We start from the raw sequence: 21,377 nt of genomic DNA, 5'->3' as shown, positions 1-21,377 counted from the left end.
TCACATAGACAAAGAAATGGTGACAGGATACCGGTGAAACAAGAAAACTTGCTGTTGAAAGTTTTTTATATAAACCTAGTTTTGGGTCAATTCAAGTTATTCGATCATTTGTAATCGTTTCGATAGGAGATTCCACTCCCTGCGATTAAACTAATTATTTCCGCTACGTCATTGTTTCTAATTGAATAGACTGAAGATAATTTTGCAATGTGCAAAACCTTAAAAAGTATTTACAGTATAAGACGTGCAACTGCTATGTTTTTCTTTTCATAGCAGTTACAAAAGTTCATGGCTTGTGTGCTGATTATATCTGTAAGTTTGTAAAATTTTACATCGATGTTGGCAATGATAAATGCAAAAGTTTTGCGTGAGACTACAGTTCAAATTTTCATGCAAAGCTTCGCAAAAGGCAAAGTTAGATTATTATATGAGATACGATAACAGCCTTGGTTGCCTACGCGCAAAGCATTTAAAGCAGATAAAAAGTGGTCTCATATTCTAATTACCGAGGTGGTCTGGTTACCGAAGACTGGTGTGGGATTAAAGATTTCGTTTCGCAATATTTAAACGGGTTTTTTATCGAGTAACAACATATTGCTAATGCAATAACCTACTACAGTCCAAATTAAGTTTTTAGGCGCAATTGTCGACATGCTAACATACTGGTGCCAGCACGTACTTAGTGCCTTGCACTGAAGCCGTAAACAACTTCAATTGCTGATTGATTGGCAGATGGCAGCAATTGCTTTAGAAATCAGCAAAGTTTACTGTGTATCAAAATTGAAAATAGTTTTTATAATGATGATAACACGTCTGCAACTTACTTTTACTAAACGAGAATAACTTGTTTATTGGTTGCGTTAGCGAGGTGATTATGGGCATTCAGGACTAAAAAGCTGCGGTCGTAGCCCGCAAACAGTGGTGGTCGCTTTACCAATTTCACATTTTGTGAAAAGAACAAGTTGACAGCAGCCATGAAGTTATGCCATGAAAAAGCATATTATGCACATTAATTGCAACCAGTAAGCAACATAACATAAATAACTATTGCAAGTGAGAAGATTAAGGAAAAATTATTTCATAAAAAATAGAGAAAAAGAAAATAACTGTATTAACAAAGATTTGACAATTTAGCGTCTTGTTGCGATCAAGTCAAAGTGACGTGGACGCAACGTCACTACTGACTCTCCTTCCATGTCTGGCGTCGTTCCTGGAGGAAGAGCAAATGAGAACTTCTGGAACAAGGAAATTGTCACAATAAAGAGTTCCATTTTTGCCAGTTTTTGTCCAAGACAATTTCGTAGTCCGACATTAAAAATCATCCAATTTGAGGATGTGTTGAATTTTCCGTCGTTGTCCAGATGTCGTTCGGGTAGAAATTTTTCAGGCTCTGGCCATCTGCTTTCGTCGTGCTGTATACCCCAGATATTGGTAAGAATAATTGCTCCTTTGGGGATGACATAACCATTCAGAATTGCATCGCGGGAAGCCATATGTGGAAGTGATAAAGGTGCAGACGGTCGGAGCCTGGAAACTTCCTGTGAATTGTTGCTAGCTTTAATTTTTGTCGCTGTAAAAATATTACGAAAAATGAAAATTTTACGTTACCCAATAAGTAGTTGCACCTGTAATACTGCTCTGACGTGGGGAAGTTTTTCCGTTATGCTCATGCTTGGAACACCGCTTTGTCCAAGCACCTCGTCTATTTCTTTCTGCATCTTTTCCTGCACATCTTGATAATGAGAAAGGAAAAGAATTATCCAGCAAATTGTAGAAGCTGTTGTTTCTGTTCCAGCCATGAAAAGATCACGAACAGAGGAAATAAGTTGGCCAATGGTAAATGAAGAACTTGGTTGCCAACTGTAAGATCTATTCATCTCATCATTCTGGTCACAGCTTTTATCGATTTGACCTGTAAGTAAAAAAATATACATTTTCGTTTATATTACCTTGATTTGTGCTACATTTTCTGCTTGCTAGAACACGTGTAACTGTAATTGAGTTACGTGTAAAATAACCGAATCAAATCTTAGCATACACCAGATGAAAAAAGTTTACGCCTCTAGAGATTTGTGTTATTATTAGATAAAAAGTACACATTGGAAGTATTTTGTTTACTGCTTTTAAAATTTGAATATATCAATTATAACTACATTTATTTTTACCGCTGCTTTTAGATGATGAGAAGTTATTCATTTCGTTTAGAAAGCAATCGATGATATCTCGTGGGTTGTTCCGGTCATGTGATTTCTGATGGGAAAGAACTTCTCCTTTAATTTTTTCTTCTAACTTATCTCGAAATTCTTCGCTCTTTCGCCAATTTGTAGAAAAGAAAGGCAAATACTTTAACTTGGGAGCAAACATGAGAATTCCACTTAGAACGTTTTCTTTTTTAGGCTCCGTCATTTCCTTCAGTAAAACATCAAACTCTTTGTCATCTACCGTAACGTCATGGTTGAAAATGATGTAGGAAATAACGCTTGAAATGCTTTGGTAAATCATGTCATTGATTGGAAAAGGTTTTGAGGTGCCACTGTTCCCACATAGATCATCAATTGTCTTGCACAATTGCCTTGATACATCGACCAGGCGTCCTTCCAACTTCTTCCGACCCATGCCGAATTCTCGAAGAGCGTGCAGGTTAAATTGCCGTTGTTCTCTCTGAAAATCTGAAGCATTTATCATAATGAGGCCTTTGCCGGAACACAAGGTTGGTATAGTTTGCGGCCTGTCATTAAAGCAATCGTTTTTTGCAAAAGCTTCGTGTGCAATTTCAGGAGTTTCCAAAACAACGACGGCTGTGTTTCCAAAGTAAACCATGTAAATAGGTCCGTACTTTTTGCCCAACTTGGTTAGAGCAATTTGCGGAAAAGAAGTCAATGAAAGAATGGCTCCTAGCAATGGGATGCCATTGCTTCCAGGAGGACTGTTTGGCGGTCGTTTGTTCCAATAGACCCAAGTGAACAACAAAACCACAAGGGTTAGACTTGCAGAAACCAAGTATGGGTTAAAAATGCTTTGGTCCTCATTCAATATCATTTTGTTTATTTCATTTGTTTACAAATGATCACTAGGTAAAACAAAATCAACAATTCGGTTCAAAATCACACTGTATTAAAGGTTTAGTACAAAGTAATTTTGATAACTATAACATTAACACGTAATGCATACAAGCAGTTGCCTTACGTAAGTTAGAGTTTTTGGACTTGGAGTTTGTTTTTAACTTTTTTATTCTAAAATATAGAACCACCAGCAAAACTTACTTTCAAATTATATAAGTGAGAGTGACTATTTACTAGACCAGGCTTCAACAAACTTTTTTTACAAAGGGTCATATCAGCATGAGAAATGACGATCGCGGGTTGGATTACTGTTTTGTTAAGTAGGTTGACAGCTACCATACAATAAGCTCATTTGTGGCGCAGTGGTACATGCTACTCTCGCAGGCCAAAGTTTGGTGACCCCTGTAATATTGACAAACAATTTAGCTCTGCAATAAAAGGTATAGATGTAAACGGTCGATACTTTATGAAGCCTTACCAATTGCAGGCTATTTTGTTAGTTTGTAAAATGAAATTATTATTCTTTTTCCTTAAGTGTAATACAATGCAATGCAAAAAACGCTGTTGATCTCAACAACCACATCTTGATTTACTGAAAATTGAACTGTCCAAATATATAGGCCATCTGTCACAAAAGAACTTCCTGTTAGTCCGATGTGTTTACAACGAAGTATGAAGTTACTGTACTTTAAATTACTTGAAAGAACTAAGATGAAGCTCAAACATTTGCATTGCTCGTTAAAGGCTACCGTAATTTATTCAAGAAAACAGTAAAACTACAATGTTAGTGATAAAAGAAGCATTTAACCTAGGTTTACAGATTGAAATGCTTGGTTAATATAAAAACCTTTATTACTATACTTATCTACTAAAGTTTATAATAGCTTATCTGGCTATTGAGTAACTAAAAAAATAAAAAATATACAGGTACAAACGCTAAACTTCGGTAATAAAAGCCTAACTTTTACTAGTTAATGAAATTTAGTTATCTTTATTCAAGTTTCAGGGACCGGCAGGCTTCACGACAAAATGTGTGCCAATAGGCCTAAGCTCCAACAAATACTAAAACACTAAACAGCCCTATTGCTAAGACTGCTGCAAACCCTAACTTTTAAGTCTTATTGATAGCAACTATATACAGTAAACCCCACATAACTTCCCGAAAATTCTGTGTGTTTTCTGAGATCATACTGCGACCATATTTCTCTTTGTTTAAATAGGCCGATACCACATGAGCTTTTTAATGGCAAACAACTGCTGCTTATCTCAAAATCAAACAATGATTAACTGGAAACTAAAGTGCTTAAGGAAATGCTGCAAAGATACAACAGTTTACACAACCTGTTAATGCTGCTCTATACCAGGAGTGGGAAAACTTGTTCATTGAAAGAGTCACTTGCGGGAAACTACAAAAACCAGCGAGCCGCAAAATCAGCAGCGTAAATCAGCAGTGTCAATAAAAGTGCGGTAAACAACGCATAGATAATGAACAATGATGGACATTACTATTCAGCTAAAAGAGCCACTAAAAACATGTCGACGAGCCACAGTTTTCCCACCTTTGACATATAGTCATATACCATCGCCATTCAGCTGGATGACGGACCTAGACTCGTGGAAAACAAAAAGTCTAACCTGCGGAGGATAAAAAATCTAAAGACGAAATGATCTCGGTCGTTTTTTGCCGAAAGAATTTGCCGTATAACCTTCCACCAAACAAGGCCAGGCAAGACTCCGGGACCTGACAACACCTGTCGGGACTCATACTCCACACTGGACCTGATGTATGACGCTTTGACTGTGTATAGCTTCCAGCTTGCGACACCATAAATTTGCTAAAATCTTGAGAAAAGTGCTTGCAGTAGCGATCTCCAAACCTAATAAGTCACCTATAACTGAAGAGCCTATCTTCCAATGTCCTTTTTTCTGAGAATCTTTCTTGAATGCCTGATCTACCTCTATGCCGAAGCCATAATAATCGACCCCTTCCTCCTAACTGGATTTCGAAAAGTGAAACCAATTGCAGACTTGCGCCGAGCGTGAGGCCAGTTTATTCGGCCACGTCTGACCGTAAACTTCAACGTGAACATGGACATGAAACTTTTTAAGTCCAAAGCGGCGACAGGCAAAAAAATTTCCAAGTCCAGGATGCGCAAATACTTACGCCGAGCGCAAGGCGTGATTATTCTGTTAGGTCTGACCGCGAGTGCGGTTAACCTTATGATTAAAACATCGACAATAGTTTCGAGGCTGAGGAAAAGAAACTTAGTCCAAACAAGTTTAAAACTTAAACTTTTTCAGATATTATTCCTAGCCCTAAAACCACTAAATGAAAGCATTAATTGCAGATTTATTATTGTGGAGCTGCATTGTTATCACTAATAAAATATCACGGTATTTGAAACGTCAAATGAGCAGGAACAAAAAATAAATATGATAAAATAAATCAAATTTGAATAAATCAAATTAATAAATTTAAATAATAATTTAATTAATTTAATTAATAATTTAATAATTAATTACTAAAATAAATAAATTTGAATAAAATTTGAAAAGAACTGGAATGTATAATTTAAAGCGGGTTGAGCTCAGGGTTTCTGTGAGCTTGGTTTAAGCCAGTCTTCAAGTGACAACCGCTGTTGCACAGCCGGTCACGACAACGATCAAAGCAGTCTATGAAGACTTAAAAACGGTGTTCAACCAGATAGTTCTGGACCCCTCTTCATAAACATCTACATTCATGGCCTACTGACCACGATGCCGTGGACAGAAATGGGAGACAGTGGAGGCCTGTAGGGAATTCTTTGCCAGGGCATGACTCAATTTGCATACAGTACCTACAGAAATTGGGACTAAAGCTCTGCAAAACTATAGCGATGTCGGCAGCGTGTCAGTTTTACAGCAACTAAAAAGCAAATCGTGAGTATAAAGTTGCCAACAGTGGAGCGCCTGTAAGTTGTGACCACGGCCGGCATTAGCAAGCGCGGGCCCCTTGCTGATTTTGAATAACTTAATGTTATAATTACTAAGTTAATAATAATTAATAAATGTAAATGTTTATCTGATTTATCTTGATACAGTACGCGCTCTGTGTTTGTGTTGACAGTTGTTGTTTGTACACTGACATTGGATCAACAGTGTTACGTCACTGTAATAATTTTTGGCACTTGAATCGTAGACGTTAAACCTCCTCTTTTCAACTTTAACCATGAACAATTGTTTTGGGGCCTAGTTGGCTACCAGAATTGAATGTATTTTGCGTACCAGTTAATTCTGTGATTGTGAATAAAATATTAATGATGACGTAAACCAAATATCAACTCGTTGCAAATCAGCTTCAATCAAAGCTTTTCTTCATGATATCTTTTGTACAAAACATTCTCTTTCGAGAACAAATTGAGAAATAACACTGTAATTTGCGCAAAATAACAGCTAAATTGTTGTTTTTGTTTGATGCTAAGCAACACGGGGCCCAACGCAATCGCAACGCTCGCATTGGCCTATAAGGCCGACCCTGCCTGCGACCAGAATGTCTATTTCATGAAAGTGTGACAAACAAATGCTTTTGTGACAAAAACACTTAATTTATATTGATATTAAACTACTTTTTAGTGGAGCATTTATCAGTTATTATGTAGTCATCATCTTTTAATTAGACTTTTACACAGTGGTGGCCTCAGGTTTGGGGGGCGGGGCGTGGTATGACGCGAGTTAAGTTTGGTTTAGTTTGACTAGTTTGGACAAGTTTTGGACTAGTTTGACTTTAGTGTGGTAGTTTTCTATGATAAAGGCTCCCATGCAGTAGAATAAGTACAGCACAATTTTATATTTACAATTTCAAATTTGTCAGTGCTTCCAATACCTTATGACTTTGCAAGAATGTTATCCATTTCAATCAGGTAACTGTCGATGAAATCCCGTGGGTTGTTCCGGTCACATGATTTTTGATAGAAAAGAACTTCTTCTTATATTTTGGCATCTGAATTATCTCGATATTCTTCGCTCTTTTTCAAGATGTAAGCAAAATATGGTATTTTAACTTGGGAGCAAACATGAGAACTCCACTTAGAACGTTTTCTTTTTTAGGCTCTGACATTTCCTTCAGTAAAGCATCAAACTCTTTGTCATCTACCGTAACGTCATGGTTGAAGATGATGTAGGAAATAACACTTGAAGCACTTTGGTAAATCATGCGATTAACTGGAAATGCTGCTGAGTTTTTTGCCGCTCCCACATAAATCATCAATTGTCTTGCACAATTGCCATGATACATCGACCAGGCGTCCATCCAACTTCATCAGACCCATGCCGAATTCTCGAAGAGCGTGCAGGTTAAACCGTCGCTGTTCTCTCTGAAAATCGGAAGAATCTATCATGACAATGCCCTTACCCAAACAAACTACCGGTATCGTTTGCGGCCTGTCATTAAAAGTATAATTTTTTGCAAAAGCAACGACGGGTGTTTTGTTTGTTTGGTGTGTTTCCAAAGTAAACCATGTAAATAGGTCCATACTTTTTGTCCAGTGACAGTAGATCACAAAATAGTGTAACTCCATTGCTTCCAGGAGGACTGTTTGTTGGTCTTTTTCTCCACAGAGTCTAAGCAAAAAACAACTTCATTAAAGTCACGCTTGCGGAACCTAAGTAGGGATTTATAAAAGCTTCGTTTGCAATCTCAAACATTTCTTACGTCGCCAATAACTGACAAACATCAAAATGAAGATCAAAACGTTTTCTTAAAATGTCTGCTATTAAAAACGTTCATTTAAAACGATTTCACGTTCTTATCATTAACTTTTTTCTTTTGAAAAACTTTTAATTCAATACTTTTATATGCCACTATTGGCCCACTTGGAAGCAATCTCATCTAAAAGGACTGAGTTTAATTGTAGTAAACTGAAATATTTCGTTTATGCTATAACTCATATAATAACTACCTGATCGGCATAAGATAAAACGCCTTCGTGATTTTGGCTTGCTGTATTTGCTTAGCAAAATCAAATGAACCAAATATTTGCCGTATTAAACAGCAGGTTTACCTGAGGTCATTGAATTGGAGTGACTTGAAAAGTTCCATGCTTATGCCACCTACTTGGTTGGAGATGCACAATTACAAACTCCAATTACATGTATAACCACTTAACCTCACACTATTGTAATACGCGTATATCATATAGTACACATAACAAGTTGGATTAAAATGGACGCAATGACAACTTAAGACAATGACTACTTACTTTACTGTCTTAATTTTGAGCCTGTAAACCTTTATTGTATTGCGTTTTGTTTTTATCCGCTTTATTTTAAGTATTTTATTTATTAGCAGCAGAAATTCAAGACAAGAAAAATCATAACATTTAAATGAAGCATAGAGGCTGACGTGTCGAAACTCTGTAAGAATAATTAATGAATTGTAACATAATAAATCAATGTTAATGCTTCAAAAATAATGACGTTTATAGAAAATACAAAAGGATTTGCTTCCATCCTTTCCAATGTCTTGACGTTTGTAGTTCTGCAACTACTCATCAGCAGTCGCCCGAAATATTATGCTATATGCTCCGAAACGAATTTATTTATGGTGTTTTTGTTTACTTGTGAACATTTCAACAAACCATGTTTGCTGTGTAAGCTAACGGCGCAGAATGAAGACGGTTCGTTAACATTTTAATTACAGAAAAACTTTTTTTTATCCACAGAAGAGTATAGGCCTATTGAGATTAAAGTAAACATTATTAATCGTATTTCTTAATAAAACTATCTCCTATACGCCCAGAGGTGGGCAGTCGGTACTTAGAAAGTACCGTCGGTAACGGTACCGGTACTTGGCAAAAAAATGTACCAACGGTTCCGGTATTCAGTACTATTTTAAAAAAGCAGTTCGGTACTTTGTCGGTATATACTCGGTACCGGTACATTTTGTTTAAAAGATGCTGCTGCAAATGCAATGTTTGCTGCTGTTATACCCCCGGTAAAGGTTACTCCAGGTCAAAACATACGTGACGTTAATCGCTTGCAATTTTACTTGACATTTCTAGATTAAAAAAGATCAACAGTTGCTAAAATTAGTATTAAGGATTACTTGGAAAGAAATAAATATCAAAAGAAAAAATTAACGAGTGATATGCAATAAAAATGCCTGCAACATTTAAGGTCAAAATTTAAGCAGGAATTAACTCAAAACCAAGCGACAGAAGCATCTTTGTATTTAAGTCTTGTTTCGGCTAGTCCTTGTTCTGAAATCATCGTCGTGTTGCGATCACTTCGAAAAGATTAGGGCGCAACGTCACCTGCGGCTCCCCTTCCATGTCCGGCGTCGTTCCTGGAGGAAGAGCAAATGAGAACTTCTGGAATAAGGAAACTGTCGCGATGAAAAGTTCCATTTTTGCCAACTGTTGTCCAAGGCAATTTCGCAGACCAAGATTGAAAATCATCCAATTCGAGGATTTGTTGAATTTTCCGTCGTTGTCCAGATGTCGTTCGGGTAGAAATTTTTCTGGCTCTGGCCATCTGCTTTCGTCGTGCTGTATACCCCAGATATTGGTAAGAATAATTGCTCCTTTGGGGATGACATAACCATTCAGAATTGCATCGCGGGAAGCCATATGAGGAACTGATAAAGGTACAGTCGGTCGGAGCCTGGAAACTTCCTGCGAATTGTTGCTAGCTTTAATTTTTGTCGCTGTAAAAATGCTATGAAAAAGTTAAAATCTTACGTTTACCTAATATCGTTTAAGTAGTTATACCTGTAATACTACTCTAACGTAGGGAAGTTTTTCTAACACATCCATGCTTGGAACACCACTTTGTCCAAGCACCTCGTCTATTTCTTTCTGCATCTTTTCCTGCACATCTTGATAATGAGAAAGGAAAAGAATTATCCAGCAAATTGTAGAAGCTGTTGTTTCTGTTCCAGCCATAAAAAGATCACGAACAGAGGAAATAAGTTGGCCAATGGTAAATGAAGAACTGGATTGCCAACTGTAAGATCTATTCATCTCATCACTCTGGTCACAGTTTTTATTAATTTGACCTGTAAGAAAAAAAAACATACATTTACGTATATGTTACTTTGATTTATGCTACATTTTCTGCTTCCTATAACACTAGTAACTGTAATTGAGTGTAGAATGTAAAATTACCTAATCAAATCTTAGCATACACCAGATGAAAAAAGTTTACGCCTGTAAAGGTTTGCGTTATCATTACATAAAAAGTACACATTGAAAATATTTTTGTTTACTGCTTTTAAAATTTGAATATATCGATTATAACTACTTTTATTTTTACCGCTGCTTTTAGACGATGAGAAGTTATTCATTTCGTTTAGAAAGCAATCGATGAAATCTCGTGGGTTGTTCCGGTCATGTGATTTCTGATGGGAAAGAACTTCTTCTTTAATTTTTTCTTCTATCTTATCTCGAAATTCTCCGCTCTTTCGCCACATTTTAGAAAAAAAAGGTAAATACTTTAACTTGGGAGCAAACATAAGAACTCCAGATAGAATATTTTCTTTTTTTGTTTCCGTCATTTCTTTCAGTAAAGAGCCAAACACTTCGTCATCTACCGTAACGTCATGGTTGAAAATGATGTAGGAAATTACGCTTGAAATGCTTTGGTAAATCATTTCATTGATTGGAAAAGGTTTTGAGGTGCCACTGTTCCCACATAGATCATCAATTGTCTTGCACAATTGCCTTGATACATCGACCAGGCGTCCTTCCAACTTCTTCCGACCCATGCCGAATTCTCGAAGAGCGTGCAGGTTAAACCGTCGTTGTTCTCTTTGAAAATCTGAAGCATTTATCATAATAAGGCCTTTGCCGGAACACAAGATTGGTATAGTTTGCGGCCTGTCATTAAAGCAATCATTTTTTGCAAAAGCTTCGTGTGCAATTTCAGGATTTCCCAAAACAACGACGGCTGTGTTTCCAAAATAAACCATGTAAATAGGTCCGTACTTTTTGCCCAACTTTGTCAGAGCACGTTGCGGAAAAGAAGTCAATGAAAGAATGGCTCCTAGTAATGGGAAGCCATTGCTTCCAGGAGGACTGTTTGGCGGTCGTTTGTTCCAATAGACCCAAGAGAACAACAAAACCACAAGGGTTAGACTTGCAGAAGCCAAGTATGTGTTAACAATGCTTTGGTTCTCATTCAATATCATTTTGTTTATTTTACTTATTTAAAAATGATCACAAGCTAAAACAAAACCAACAATTCGGTTGAAAGTCATACTGTATTAAAAAATTGGAACAAATTAATTTTGATAACTATAACATTAACAAGTAATGCATTAAACGAATAGTTGCCTTAGGTAAGTTATAGGTTTTGGACTTGGAGTTCGTTTTTAACTTTTTTATTTTTAAAATAAAGAACAACTTCAGCAAAACTTTCTTTCAAATTATATAAGTGAGAATGACTATTTACTAGACCAGGCTTCACCAAACTTTTTCTCAAAGCGCCCATTAAAAAAAATTGTAATATTTACCATGAAAATGCCGGAAAATTTTTACATGCCTGATTGTAAATGCATTTTACCTTAATTTGCTATAAATATTAAGCAACGGACGACCTCGCCTGCTAAAAATTCAGAATTAACCAATGAAATCGAGTTATGCTTGTCACGTGTTTGTAAAGCATGCGAAATCTTGAAAGAAAGGCGTGGTCATCTGCAATCTAGAGAACATCTGACCGTGGAAGGTGTAGGCTATGTTGAAAAGTTAGTAGTTTTATTTCTTTGAAGTAGGCTACGTAACTAATGGAAGAATGAGTGTTTAACTGGATATTACAATGCAAAGTTTTAAGTCTAGCTAGACTCTATTGACAAAATCACAGTACAGGCTACAAATAATACCGGTACGTTGTAGCAATAGGCTAGTGGAACCAACGATATAAAGAACGTATAATAACGTATATATAACGTTCTTTATATCGTTGGTGGAACCGACTGGAATGTCAGGCAATTTTTGACGAGTAATCGCGCGTGCAAAGACGTAAAATTTGGTGTGATGGTGTAATTTTGTAACAATGAAACAAAGAAATTAGGCTTCAGTACATGCTAGATGCTACCACACCAAAATTTGCGTCTGCTGGCACGATAACTGGTCAAACTGCCAGACTTTCCAGTCGGGTGCCGTACCCTGTAAGAATTGTTATAGATTTGTTTGTTTGGGTATTTTTACAGGTATAGCCTTGGTTAACGATAAATGGCATCTACAGTAGTTTTTCAGTGCGCATTGCCAATATGTATTACTGCTTTAAACCAACAAATTTTCCATGTTTAGTAAGTAAATATTACAAACCATACTAGGCCTACATAAATTTTACAGGTAAAGATATGAAAATTTCCGAAAAAAGTAAGTAAAATTTACAATGTTTTTAGAGGAAAATTTACAATAATTTTTGTAAAAACTGCTGCCAAGATTTAAGGGGTAAATTTTACAAGATTTTTTTAACAGCGCGCAGATCAGCATGAGAACTGACGATCGCGGACCGGATAACTGTTTTGTTCAATTGGTTACCCGCTACCATACAAAAAACTCATTTGCGGCACGGTGAGGCGGGACGGACAAGCTTATCTCGTGGGCCGAAGTTTGCTGACCCCTGTACTATTGACAAATAATTAATTTAGCTCTGCATTAAAAGCTATAGATGTAAACAGTCGATACTTTATGAAGCCTTACCAATTGTAGGCTTTTTTGCTAGTTTGTAATATGACGTTATTAGTCTTTTTCTTTAAGTTTAAGACAATAAACAGATCAGAAAGCAAGAAACTCTGTTAATCTCAACAACCACATCTTGATTTACTGAAAATTGAACTGTCCAAGTATATAGGTCATCTGTCACAAAAGAACTTCCTGTCCGTCCGATGTGTTTACAATGAAGTATAAAGTTATTACTTGAAAAAACTAAGATGAAGCTCAAGCATTTGCATTGCTCGTTATAGGCTACCGTAATTTATTCAAGAAAACAACAAAAATACAATGTTAGCGATAAAAGAAGCATTGAGCTTAGTGTTGATAGGTATGAACTAATTAATAAGATTTCTATGTTGGCCATGCTACAGCCATGTGCTCTCTTGGTTGTGCATTGTGATTCGTATGTGGAGTAATACGTTCATGTTGAAGACTGTCTAAATACAAGAGATTCTGCCGAACGTCTTATCGACTTAGATCAACACATAATATCACGAGAGTAGCGATAATAACATGGTGGCAGCGAATCCTGTGTTGTAACAAGTTGCTCCTACGAAGTATACTAACATAGACCTACAATACTGTACCGTACTAGCCTATTTCCTGATAGTATCCATCTGCAATGGAAGGATTACGGTTACCAGAACCTCTAGACATACATTCAGCGTCTTTAGCGGAAGACTACCGACGTTGGAAAGAACAGGTAGAAGTCTATCTTATAGCCAGTGGAGCTGATGCGAAACCTAACAAAGTTCAGCGATCAACCATTCTTAATTGTGCTGGATCTGGTATGATAAGTGTAGCCAAGCACTTCATTTACACAACAGGTCAAGACAAGGACGACCCGGCAGAACTGTTCAACAAAATGGCCGCATATTGCAACCCAAGGCAGCATGAGTCCCTGGAAGCATACAAATTCTGGAGAGCCACATGGTCAACAGGCAACTTTGATCACTTTTTAATACAACTTCGAAGTCGTGCAGAAACCTGCAATTTCGGAGACATGAAAAGTCGCATGCTGCGTGACAAGATCATCTATACTGTACCTGATAAGGTGCGCCAAGTGCTACTAAGAGAAAATGACCTCACTCTTGACCGAGCCATTCAGATCTGTCGTTCTTTTGATTCGTCTGGTGCACAATCGCAACAAATGCAAGTTGAAGATGGTACCGTACAAAAAGTCAGTAGCAACAAGCATGAATATGCCAACAGAGGAACCCGTCGTCACACATCACTCCTGTCAGAGTGCAACTTTTGTGGTAAAAGCCATAAACGTGGAAAATCATATTGTCCTGCGTATGGGAAGAAATGCGCAAAATGTCATGATTTGAATCATTTCAAATCAAAATGTCGATCACGAGTTCACTGCATTGAAGATAAGCAAGCTACATTACGAGAGTTGGAAAATGAACCCGAACAAGAATTTTTGCATGCTGTGCATGATGGAAAAGACAGACTGACTGCTTTACTTCAAGTAAATGGTTGCACGGTACGATTTCAATTGGATACCGGTGCTGACGTCAATACCATATGTAAGAAGTATGTGCGATATACTCAACTCCAACCTTGCACCAAACAGCTGACAATGTGGAACAAAACCAAAATTAAGATAGCTGGTCTTGCAACGTTAAATGTCACCAACACAAAAACAAACGAGGTATATCCTGTATTATTTCATGTTGTTGATAATAATTTGAATTGCTTGCTAAGTTATAGCACAGTAACAGAAATGAATTTGATAACTGTTAATGCTGATTCGTTTATTGCAAATGTTGTACATGATGATGTTATTTTGGGTGATTTAGGTACTGTATCTTTAACTGTTGATAGTAGTGTCAAACCGAGAATTTTACCTTGTCGCCGCATACCTGTAGCCTTGCAAGAAAAAGTTAAGCAAGAGCTTGACAAATTGGTTGCTAGTAATGTCATTTCAGTCATCGATGATCCGACTGAATGGGTCAGCCAAATGGCTATCGTATCCAAGCCTAATGGAAAAATAAGAATTTGCATTGATCCGCAGCCTCTCAATGTCGCCTTACAGCGAGAACATTACAAACTGCCTACCTTGGATGATATATTGCCTGCTCTGAAGGGTGCAAAAGTGTTCAGCAAACTTGATGTTAAGCATGCCTTCTGGCACGTTAAGTTGGATGATGACTCCAGCCGACTGACTACTATGATTACCCCTCACGGTCGATTCCGATGGAACAGACTTCCGTTTGGTCTGAAAGTGAGCAGTGAAATCTTCCAAAAAAAGACTACACTCAGCCCTGTCTGGACTGGAAGGTGTATTTGCAGTGGCAGATGATGTGATTGTTATTGGTTGTGGAAAGACCACAATCGAGGCTGAAACACACCATAACCAAAATCTAACAAAACTACGTGAGAGATGTCATGAATGTAACATTTTGCTAAATGAAGAAAAAACTGTAACCAAAGCTTCGCAGATCACATTTATGGGTCACTTGATCTCCAACAACGGAATAGCACCTGATCCTGCGAAAATCGAAGCAATTCAACGTATGCCTTCTCCTGAAGATGTTTCCGGTGTGAAACGATTTTGTGGCATGGTACAATATTTGGCTCGTTTCCTGCCAAACCTAGCCAATGACCTGGAACCCTTACGGAAACTGACGAGGAAGAATGAGAAATGGAAGTGGAGCGAAGAGTGCGAGAAAGCAATGAATAAAGTTAAAGAAAAGCTCTGCGAAACTCCTATTCTGACATTTTTTGATCAAAGAAAAGATCTAATTCTTCAAGTAGACAGTAGCAAAAGTGATTTGGGAGCAGTGTTGCTTCAGAATGATCAACCCATTGAATATGCTTCTAGAGCCCTGACAAAGACAGAGCAAAATTGGGCTCAGATTGAAAAAGAGCTTCTTTCTGTTGTGTTTGGTCTGGAACGTTTTGATCAGTATACGTACGGACGAAAGGTTATAGTTCACAATGATCATCGACCCTTACAGTCTATTTTAAAAAAACCTCTGAGTCAAGCGCCAAAGCGTCTCCAAGCTCTGATTATGCGCCTAAATCGTTACGATATTGTTTTTGAATATGTCCCAGGCACTGCATTAGTAATTGCTGACACATTAAGTCGTGCCTACCCGGAACTTCTCGATCAACCAAACCGAATCGCACAAGTGGTTACAGAACCAATTCTAGATGAAATTCCTGATGAACGATTAAAAGAAATAAAGAATGCAATACAAAAGAATGAGGAATCTCAACTCCTGCTCGAAGTCATCAAGAATGGGTGGCCAGACAACAAAGAACATTTGCCTCCCATCATCAAACCTTACTTCTCCATTCGTGACACACTGAGTCAAGAAAATGGCATCATTCTGAAAGGCGAGAGAACCTTCATCCCTCAACCTCTTCGATCAGAAATCAAATCTCAACTCCATTCAGCTCACCTTGGTGCTGATAGCATGTTACGAAGAGCTCGCGAAACCGTTTTCTGGCTAGGAATGCCAAACGAATTAAAACAACTGGCTCATGATTGCACAATATGCCAACAAGCAAAGCCAAACAACCAACGAGAACCATTACTGCTACATCCCGAAGGCTTATCACCATTTGAAAAAGTTGGTGTTGATTTATTTGAGTTGAACCAAAAGTCTTATTTAGTCACGGTTGACTATTTTTCAAATTTTGCTGAAATTGATGTCATGACCTCAACAACTGCAAAGCACGTAATCATTTCGTTGAAGCGTCATTTTGCCCGATATGGAATTCCTAAATGCATTGTATCTGACTCTGGACCCCAGTTCATCTCTACAGAATTTCAAAGATTCTGTCAAAAATGGGCGATACAACACTACAAATCATCACCAGGACACCAACAATGCAATGGAAAAGCGGAAGCTGCTGTGAAAACACTAAAGAACATGCTGAGACGTACTGCACAAGATGGGAAAGATCAGTGGCTGGCACTTCTGGAATTGCGCAATACGCCACGACAAGACGTCAACTGCAGTCCTACAAAGATATTGTTTGGTAGACCAACTCGATCAGTGATACCGATTCACATTCCAAAAAGCAAACATCTTGACATCAATCGTCGTCATCAACGCCGCACCTCAGTCAAGCAAACCTATGATAGCAAAAGTCAACCAATGTCAAAATTGTATATCAACCAACGAGTTTATTTCCAAAGTGCGGAAAAGAAGGGATGGCAAAAGGGTAAAATTGTACGCATACTTGGGCCTCGTTCATATTTGGTAGAATCATTGGATGGTTTTCGTTATTGTCGTAATCGAGTACATATTCGTATTGACCATAGCAAGTCTAACAATGTGTATGAAGATACTGATTTTAACTTTACATTTGCGACACCTAACCAAAACAGTCAACCCACAGCTAACAACTACACTGTTGCTAACACACGACCTAATCGTACACATAGAATGCCAGTAAGATATAATGATTATGTACTGTAAATACTGTGTTTGTGTCACCTTGTTCTGTACTGTAAATACTGTGTTTGTGTCACCTTACCTTCACTGTTTTATTTCTTGCCACTCATTATGCATGTAGCTTTAAACTTCAAGTGTGCCTCACATATATTGCGAGTAGTATGTTATTTCAGTATTTTCTGTGTGATGGTATTTCAGTATTTTCTGCGTGCTCATAAAGCCTTCTCACTGTCAGTCTTTACTTAAAGAAAGGAGGATGTTGATAGGTATGAACTAATTAATAAGATTTCTATGTTGGCCATGCTACAGCCATGTGCTCTCTTGGTTGTGCATTGTGATTCGTATGTGGAGTAATACGTTCATGTTGAAGACTGTCTAAATACAAGAGATTCTGCCGAACGTCTTATCGACTTAGATCAACACATAATATCACGAGAGTAGCGATATTAACACTTAGGTTTATAGATTGCAATGCTCGGCTGTTATAGAGACGTTTATTTATATACTATACTTTATAACAGATTATCTCGCCACTAAGTAACTTCAAAAAGTAAAAAATAGACAGAAACAAACACTAAACTTCGGAAGTAAAAAGCCTAACTTTTACTAATTCATGAAAGTTTGTCCAAGTTTAAGAAACCGGAAGGCTTCACGACAAAATATCTGCCAATAGGCCTAAGCCCCAACAATTACTAAAACACTAAACAGCCCTATTGCTAAAAATGTTGCAAACCCTAACTTTTAAGTCTTATTGTCAGCAAATATTTACAGGAAACCTCCCACAACTTTCTGGAAATTATGCGTGTTTGCTTAGATCATACTGCGACCATATTTCTCTTTGTTTAAATAGGCCGATACCACCTGAGCTTTTTGATGGCAAACAGTTGCTGTTTAGCTCAAAATGAATCAACGATTTACTGGAAACTAAAGTGCCTGAGGAAATGCTGCAAAGATACAACAGTTTACACAACCTGTTAATGCTGCTCTATACCTTGTTTAGTAAATGCTTCAATGAATTCTAAGAAATACTAAAACAGCTAGCCTGTATATACTTAACATTTAAGGAATGGTCTTTTAGGACTGTGAATAAAACGGTTGCAATTTGACTGCTATCAGTTTTGCTCAAGCTTGTAACAAAGTCAGTTGCATAGAAAATTCCAAATACAAACGTTTATCAAACACATTCGAGATTACGTAAACAGTGATTATGACGTATACGATCGCCATTCAGCTGGATGACGGACCTAGACTTGTGGAAAACAGTGTCTGACCTGTCGAGGACAAAAAAAAACCTAAAGACGAAATCATATCGGTCGCTTTTTGCGAAATGATTCGCCGTATAGCCTTCCACCAAACAAGCCAGGCAAGCCCCCAGGACCTGACAACACCTGCCGATAGTCATACTCCACACTGAATCTTGATACAGTACGCGCTCTGCATTTGTATTGGCAGTTGTTTGTACACTGACGTTGGATCGGCAGTGTTACGTCACTCTAACATTTTTTGGCACTTTAATCGTAGACGTTACACCTCCTCTTTTCAACTTTAACCATGTACAATTGTTTTGTGGCCTAGTTGGCTCCCAGAATTGGATGTATTTTGCGTACCAGTTAATTCTGTGATTGTGAATAAAATTATAATGATAACGTAAACCAAATATCTATTCTTTGCAAATCAGCTCCAATCAAAGCTTTTCTTCCTGACATATTTTTATCAATTCAAAACATTCTCTTTCGAGAACAAATTGAGAAATAACACTGTGATTTGCGCAAAATAACAACTAAATTGTTATTTTTGCTTGATGTTGAGCAACGCGTTGTGGCGTTCGGACAATTGCATAATTGCAATCATTATATAAATTGGCATTGCATAAGTTTTGATTTTTCTCCAGTACAGATAATAATGTGCAAAGCTTGTAGCGTGCTGACGGTAGTTGAAGTATTTCAAGTAGCGTTGTTTTACGGCGTAAAGTTTGAAGTGTACTTGATGAAATGTTTGGATGACGTAGATTCGTAGAATAATAGATAGTACACACATACACGTAGCAACGATAAATTAACATGGCGTTAGCTGATTGGCTGACGTGTATGATATAAAACGTTAAGCTTGGTTCAAATCGTGATGCTCGGGATGCTCGGGCCGGCGAGTCTCTGAGGGCTTGTCCCTTCAGGACTTGCTAGCTTTTCTCTTACTCTTACAAATTATATTCTTTCTGAGTTATTTCCTCTGAATTGAAGTGATTACTAAGATATTGGGAATTGGAAGCATGGTGTAAATATTGCTAATTCGATACAACTATTTCGGACAATATAACAATTTAAACTTTCTGAAGTTGGTGTTGATTTAAGAAGCAATATAGAGACAGTAAACGCAACGGAGTCAAAGACAATCATTAGCGGAGTCAAACAGTCAGACTTGGCTTAGGCCAGTCTAAAACCAATCCACCACCACCAATATCCCATAGCGTTGCCCAACGCAATCGCAACGCTCGCATTGGCCTAAGGCCGACACTGCCTGCGACAAGAATGTTTATTTCAGGATCGTGTGTCAAACAAAAGCCTTTGCGACAACAACACTTAATTTATATTGATATTAAGCTACTTTTTAATGGAGCACTTATCTATTTTTATGTAGTCATCCTCTTTTAATTAGTCTCTTACACAGTGGTGGCCTCAGGTTTTGGCCGGGCGTGGTATGACGCGACTTAAGCTTGGAGGTTCCAAAATTACGGAAGACGTTGCAATCTATCATAAGGGGCCGGGTGCGTATTCCTCCAGAATTTACATGGTCTAAAATGCATAACATTTTGATTTTCTTTCAAAAAACAAACTGCTAGAGATTTCTTTGTGCTTTTTTTTTCAGTTCATGGCTCCCTACATTTTGCTCTATGACCTCCAAGATCTCACACCCGTCTTTTCTTTGTTGCTCTTGAGCACCTAACACTTCAGAGGTTTGCCAGCAGAAAACACAACTTTTTCTTTGTCCTGGCATGATGTTTTAAATCACGTGACCGTTTGAGCATCAAGCTATATGAAAGTAATCAGCAGGAGGGGACCAATTTACACGGAGGTTCGATTTACACAACTTCCCCCTACCTTAAATACAACTAGTTAGCATGAACTTGTGGCATTCGGATAGCCTAATAATTGCAATAATTTATATAAATTGGCATTTGCATAAGTTTTTGCATTTTCTCCAGTTAGACAAAATTGAATATTAAAACGTTTGTATGTTTTATTCGAGTTAATCCCATATACAAACAATCAAAGTCCAAACTAACGTATGGACGGTAGTTGAAGTGTTTCAAATAGCATTGTTTTCATGGCGTAAAGTTTGAGTGTACTTGATGAAACATTAGATAACGTACAATATTGTATGCGACACGTGGTTTTATGGTAGCAATGATTGGTTCTAGTATCTTTAATCAAATCGTAGTTTCAAACCAACATGTGGCGTAGTTAAGTGTGTCAAGTGGTTTTCTGTACTGGTGTAAATCGATTGAATTCCTTGTGATAAAAAGCTTAGAATAACATGGACACATGTACACGTATGATAGCGAAGTTAAATTGGAAGCGCTGATTGGTCAATATTTTAGTATAAAAGCAAATGTTGGATTTAAATCGCTCTCGGCTCTTGGAAATTCTCTCTTCTCTGAGTCTTTTCCGTTCCGCTGAATGGAAGTTATGGCAGAACTGGAATCAGATTAGGATCGAGAGAAAACTGCTTTCAACGGTCTGTTAGCGAGCGAATTGCGGCAGACATTTCAGAAATTCTCGAAGTAGCCAGTTGAAAGAAATCTCGCTAACGAACAATGACTATCATGCTACTGGCCTTATGGATTACGCTGATGACGACGCTAGCCAACACTAGCCAAAGCCAGCAACCAACACAGACCAGCGACAAGCATCGCTCAAAAGAAAAATGGAAGAAACATCATCAAGAAGAACGAAGTTATCAATCTGTTGTGGACACTTCTACATTTGATTCTGCACCCGATTAATTCTTAGCCGGTAAAGTACATTACTCATTTCTGAATAAATCGTAGCATGTTATTGGTGTTATTAGATATTAGCTAGCGCACATATATCATGATTATTAATAACAAAAATATTAAATACGTTTCTTATTCTGATTTTACCTCATAAATTTATGTCCCCAAGGACAACGCGCATATAAATTCATACTGTAGTTATATCTTATATTTG

At 37.5% G+C, this 21,377-nt stretch overlaps 3 protein-coding genes across 3 annotated transcripts; 1 reads left to right on the top strand and 2 right to left on the bottom strand.

Annotated features, from left to right (window-relative positions):
- Nucleotides 1–813: 813 nt before the first annotated feature.
- On the bottom strand, nt 814–3,485 carry LOC143453376 (cytochrome P450 2J4-like). Its single transcript, XM_076954702.1, has 4 exons — nt 3,264–3,485; nt 2,166–3,070; nt 1,626–1,912; nt 814–1,538 (listed from the first exon to the last, which is right to left on the bottom strand). Exons 2-4 carry the CDS (start codon nt 3,037–3,039, stop codon nt 1,131–1,133), a joined length of 1,569 nt encoding a protein of 522 aa, XP_076810817.1. The 5' UTR covers nt 3,040–3,070; nt 3,264–3,485; the 3' UTR covers nt 814–1,130.
- Nucleotides 3,486–9,113: 5,628 nt separating this feature from the next.
- On the bottom strand, nt 9,114–11,836 carry LOC143451498 (cytochrome P450 2U1-like). Its single transcript, XM_076952107.1, has 3 exons — nt 10,353–11,836; nt 9,809–10,095; nt 9,114–9,712 (listed from the first exon to the last, which is right to left on the bottom strand). Exons 1-3 carry the CDS (start codon nt 11,224–11,226, stop codon nt 9,305–9,307), a joined length of 1,569 nt encoding a protein of 522 aa, XP_076808222.1. The 5' UTR covers nt 11,227–11,836; the 3' UTR covers nt 9,114–9,304.
- Nucleotides 11,837–13,379: 1,543 nt separating this feature from the next.
- Nucleotides 13,380–15,065, top strand: LOC143452984 (uncharacterized). Its single transcript, XM_076954140.1, has one exon. The coding sequence runs from the start codon at nt 13,380–13,382 to the stop codon at nt 15,063–15,065; it is 1,686 nt and encodes a 561-aa protein (XP_076810255.1).
- Nucleotides 15,066–21,377: the final 6,312 nt, after the last annotated feature.

Source organism: Clavelina lepadiformis, chromosome 4, assembly GCF_947623445.1.
Source record: "Clavelina lepadiformis chromosome 4, kaClaLepa1.1, whole genome shotgun sequence".
Taxonomy (NCBI): Eukaryota; Metazoa; Chordata; class Ascidiacea; order Aplousobranchia; family Clavelinidae; genus Clavelina; species Clavelina lepadiformis.
This window is presented reverse-complemented; position numbering and strand designations above follow the sequence as displayed.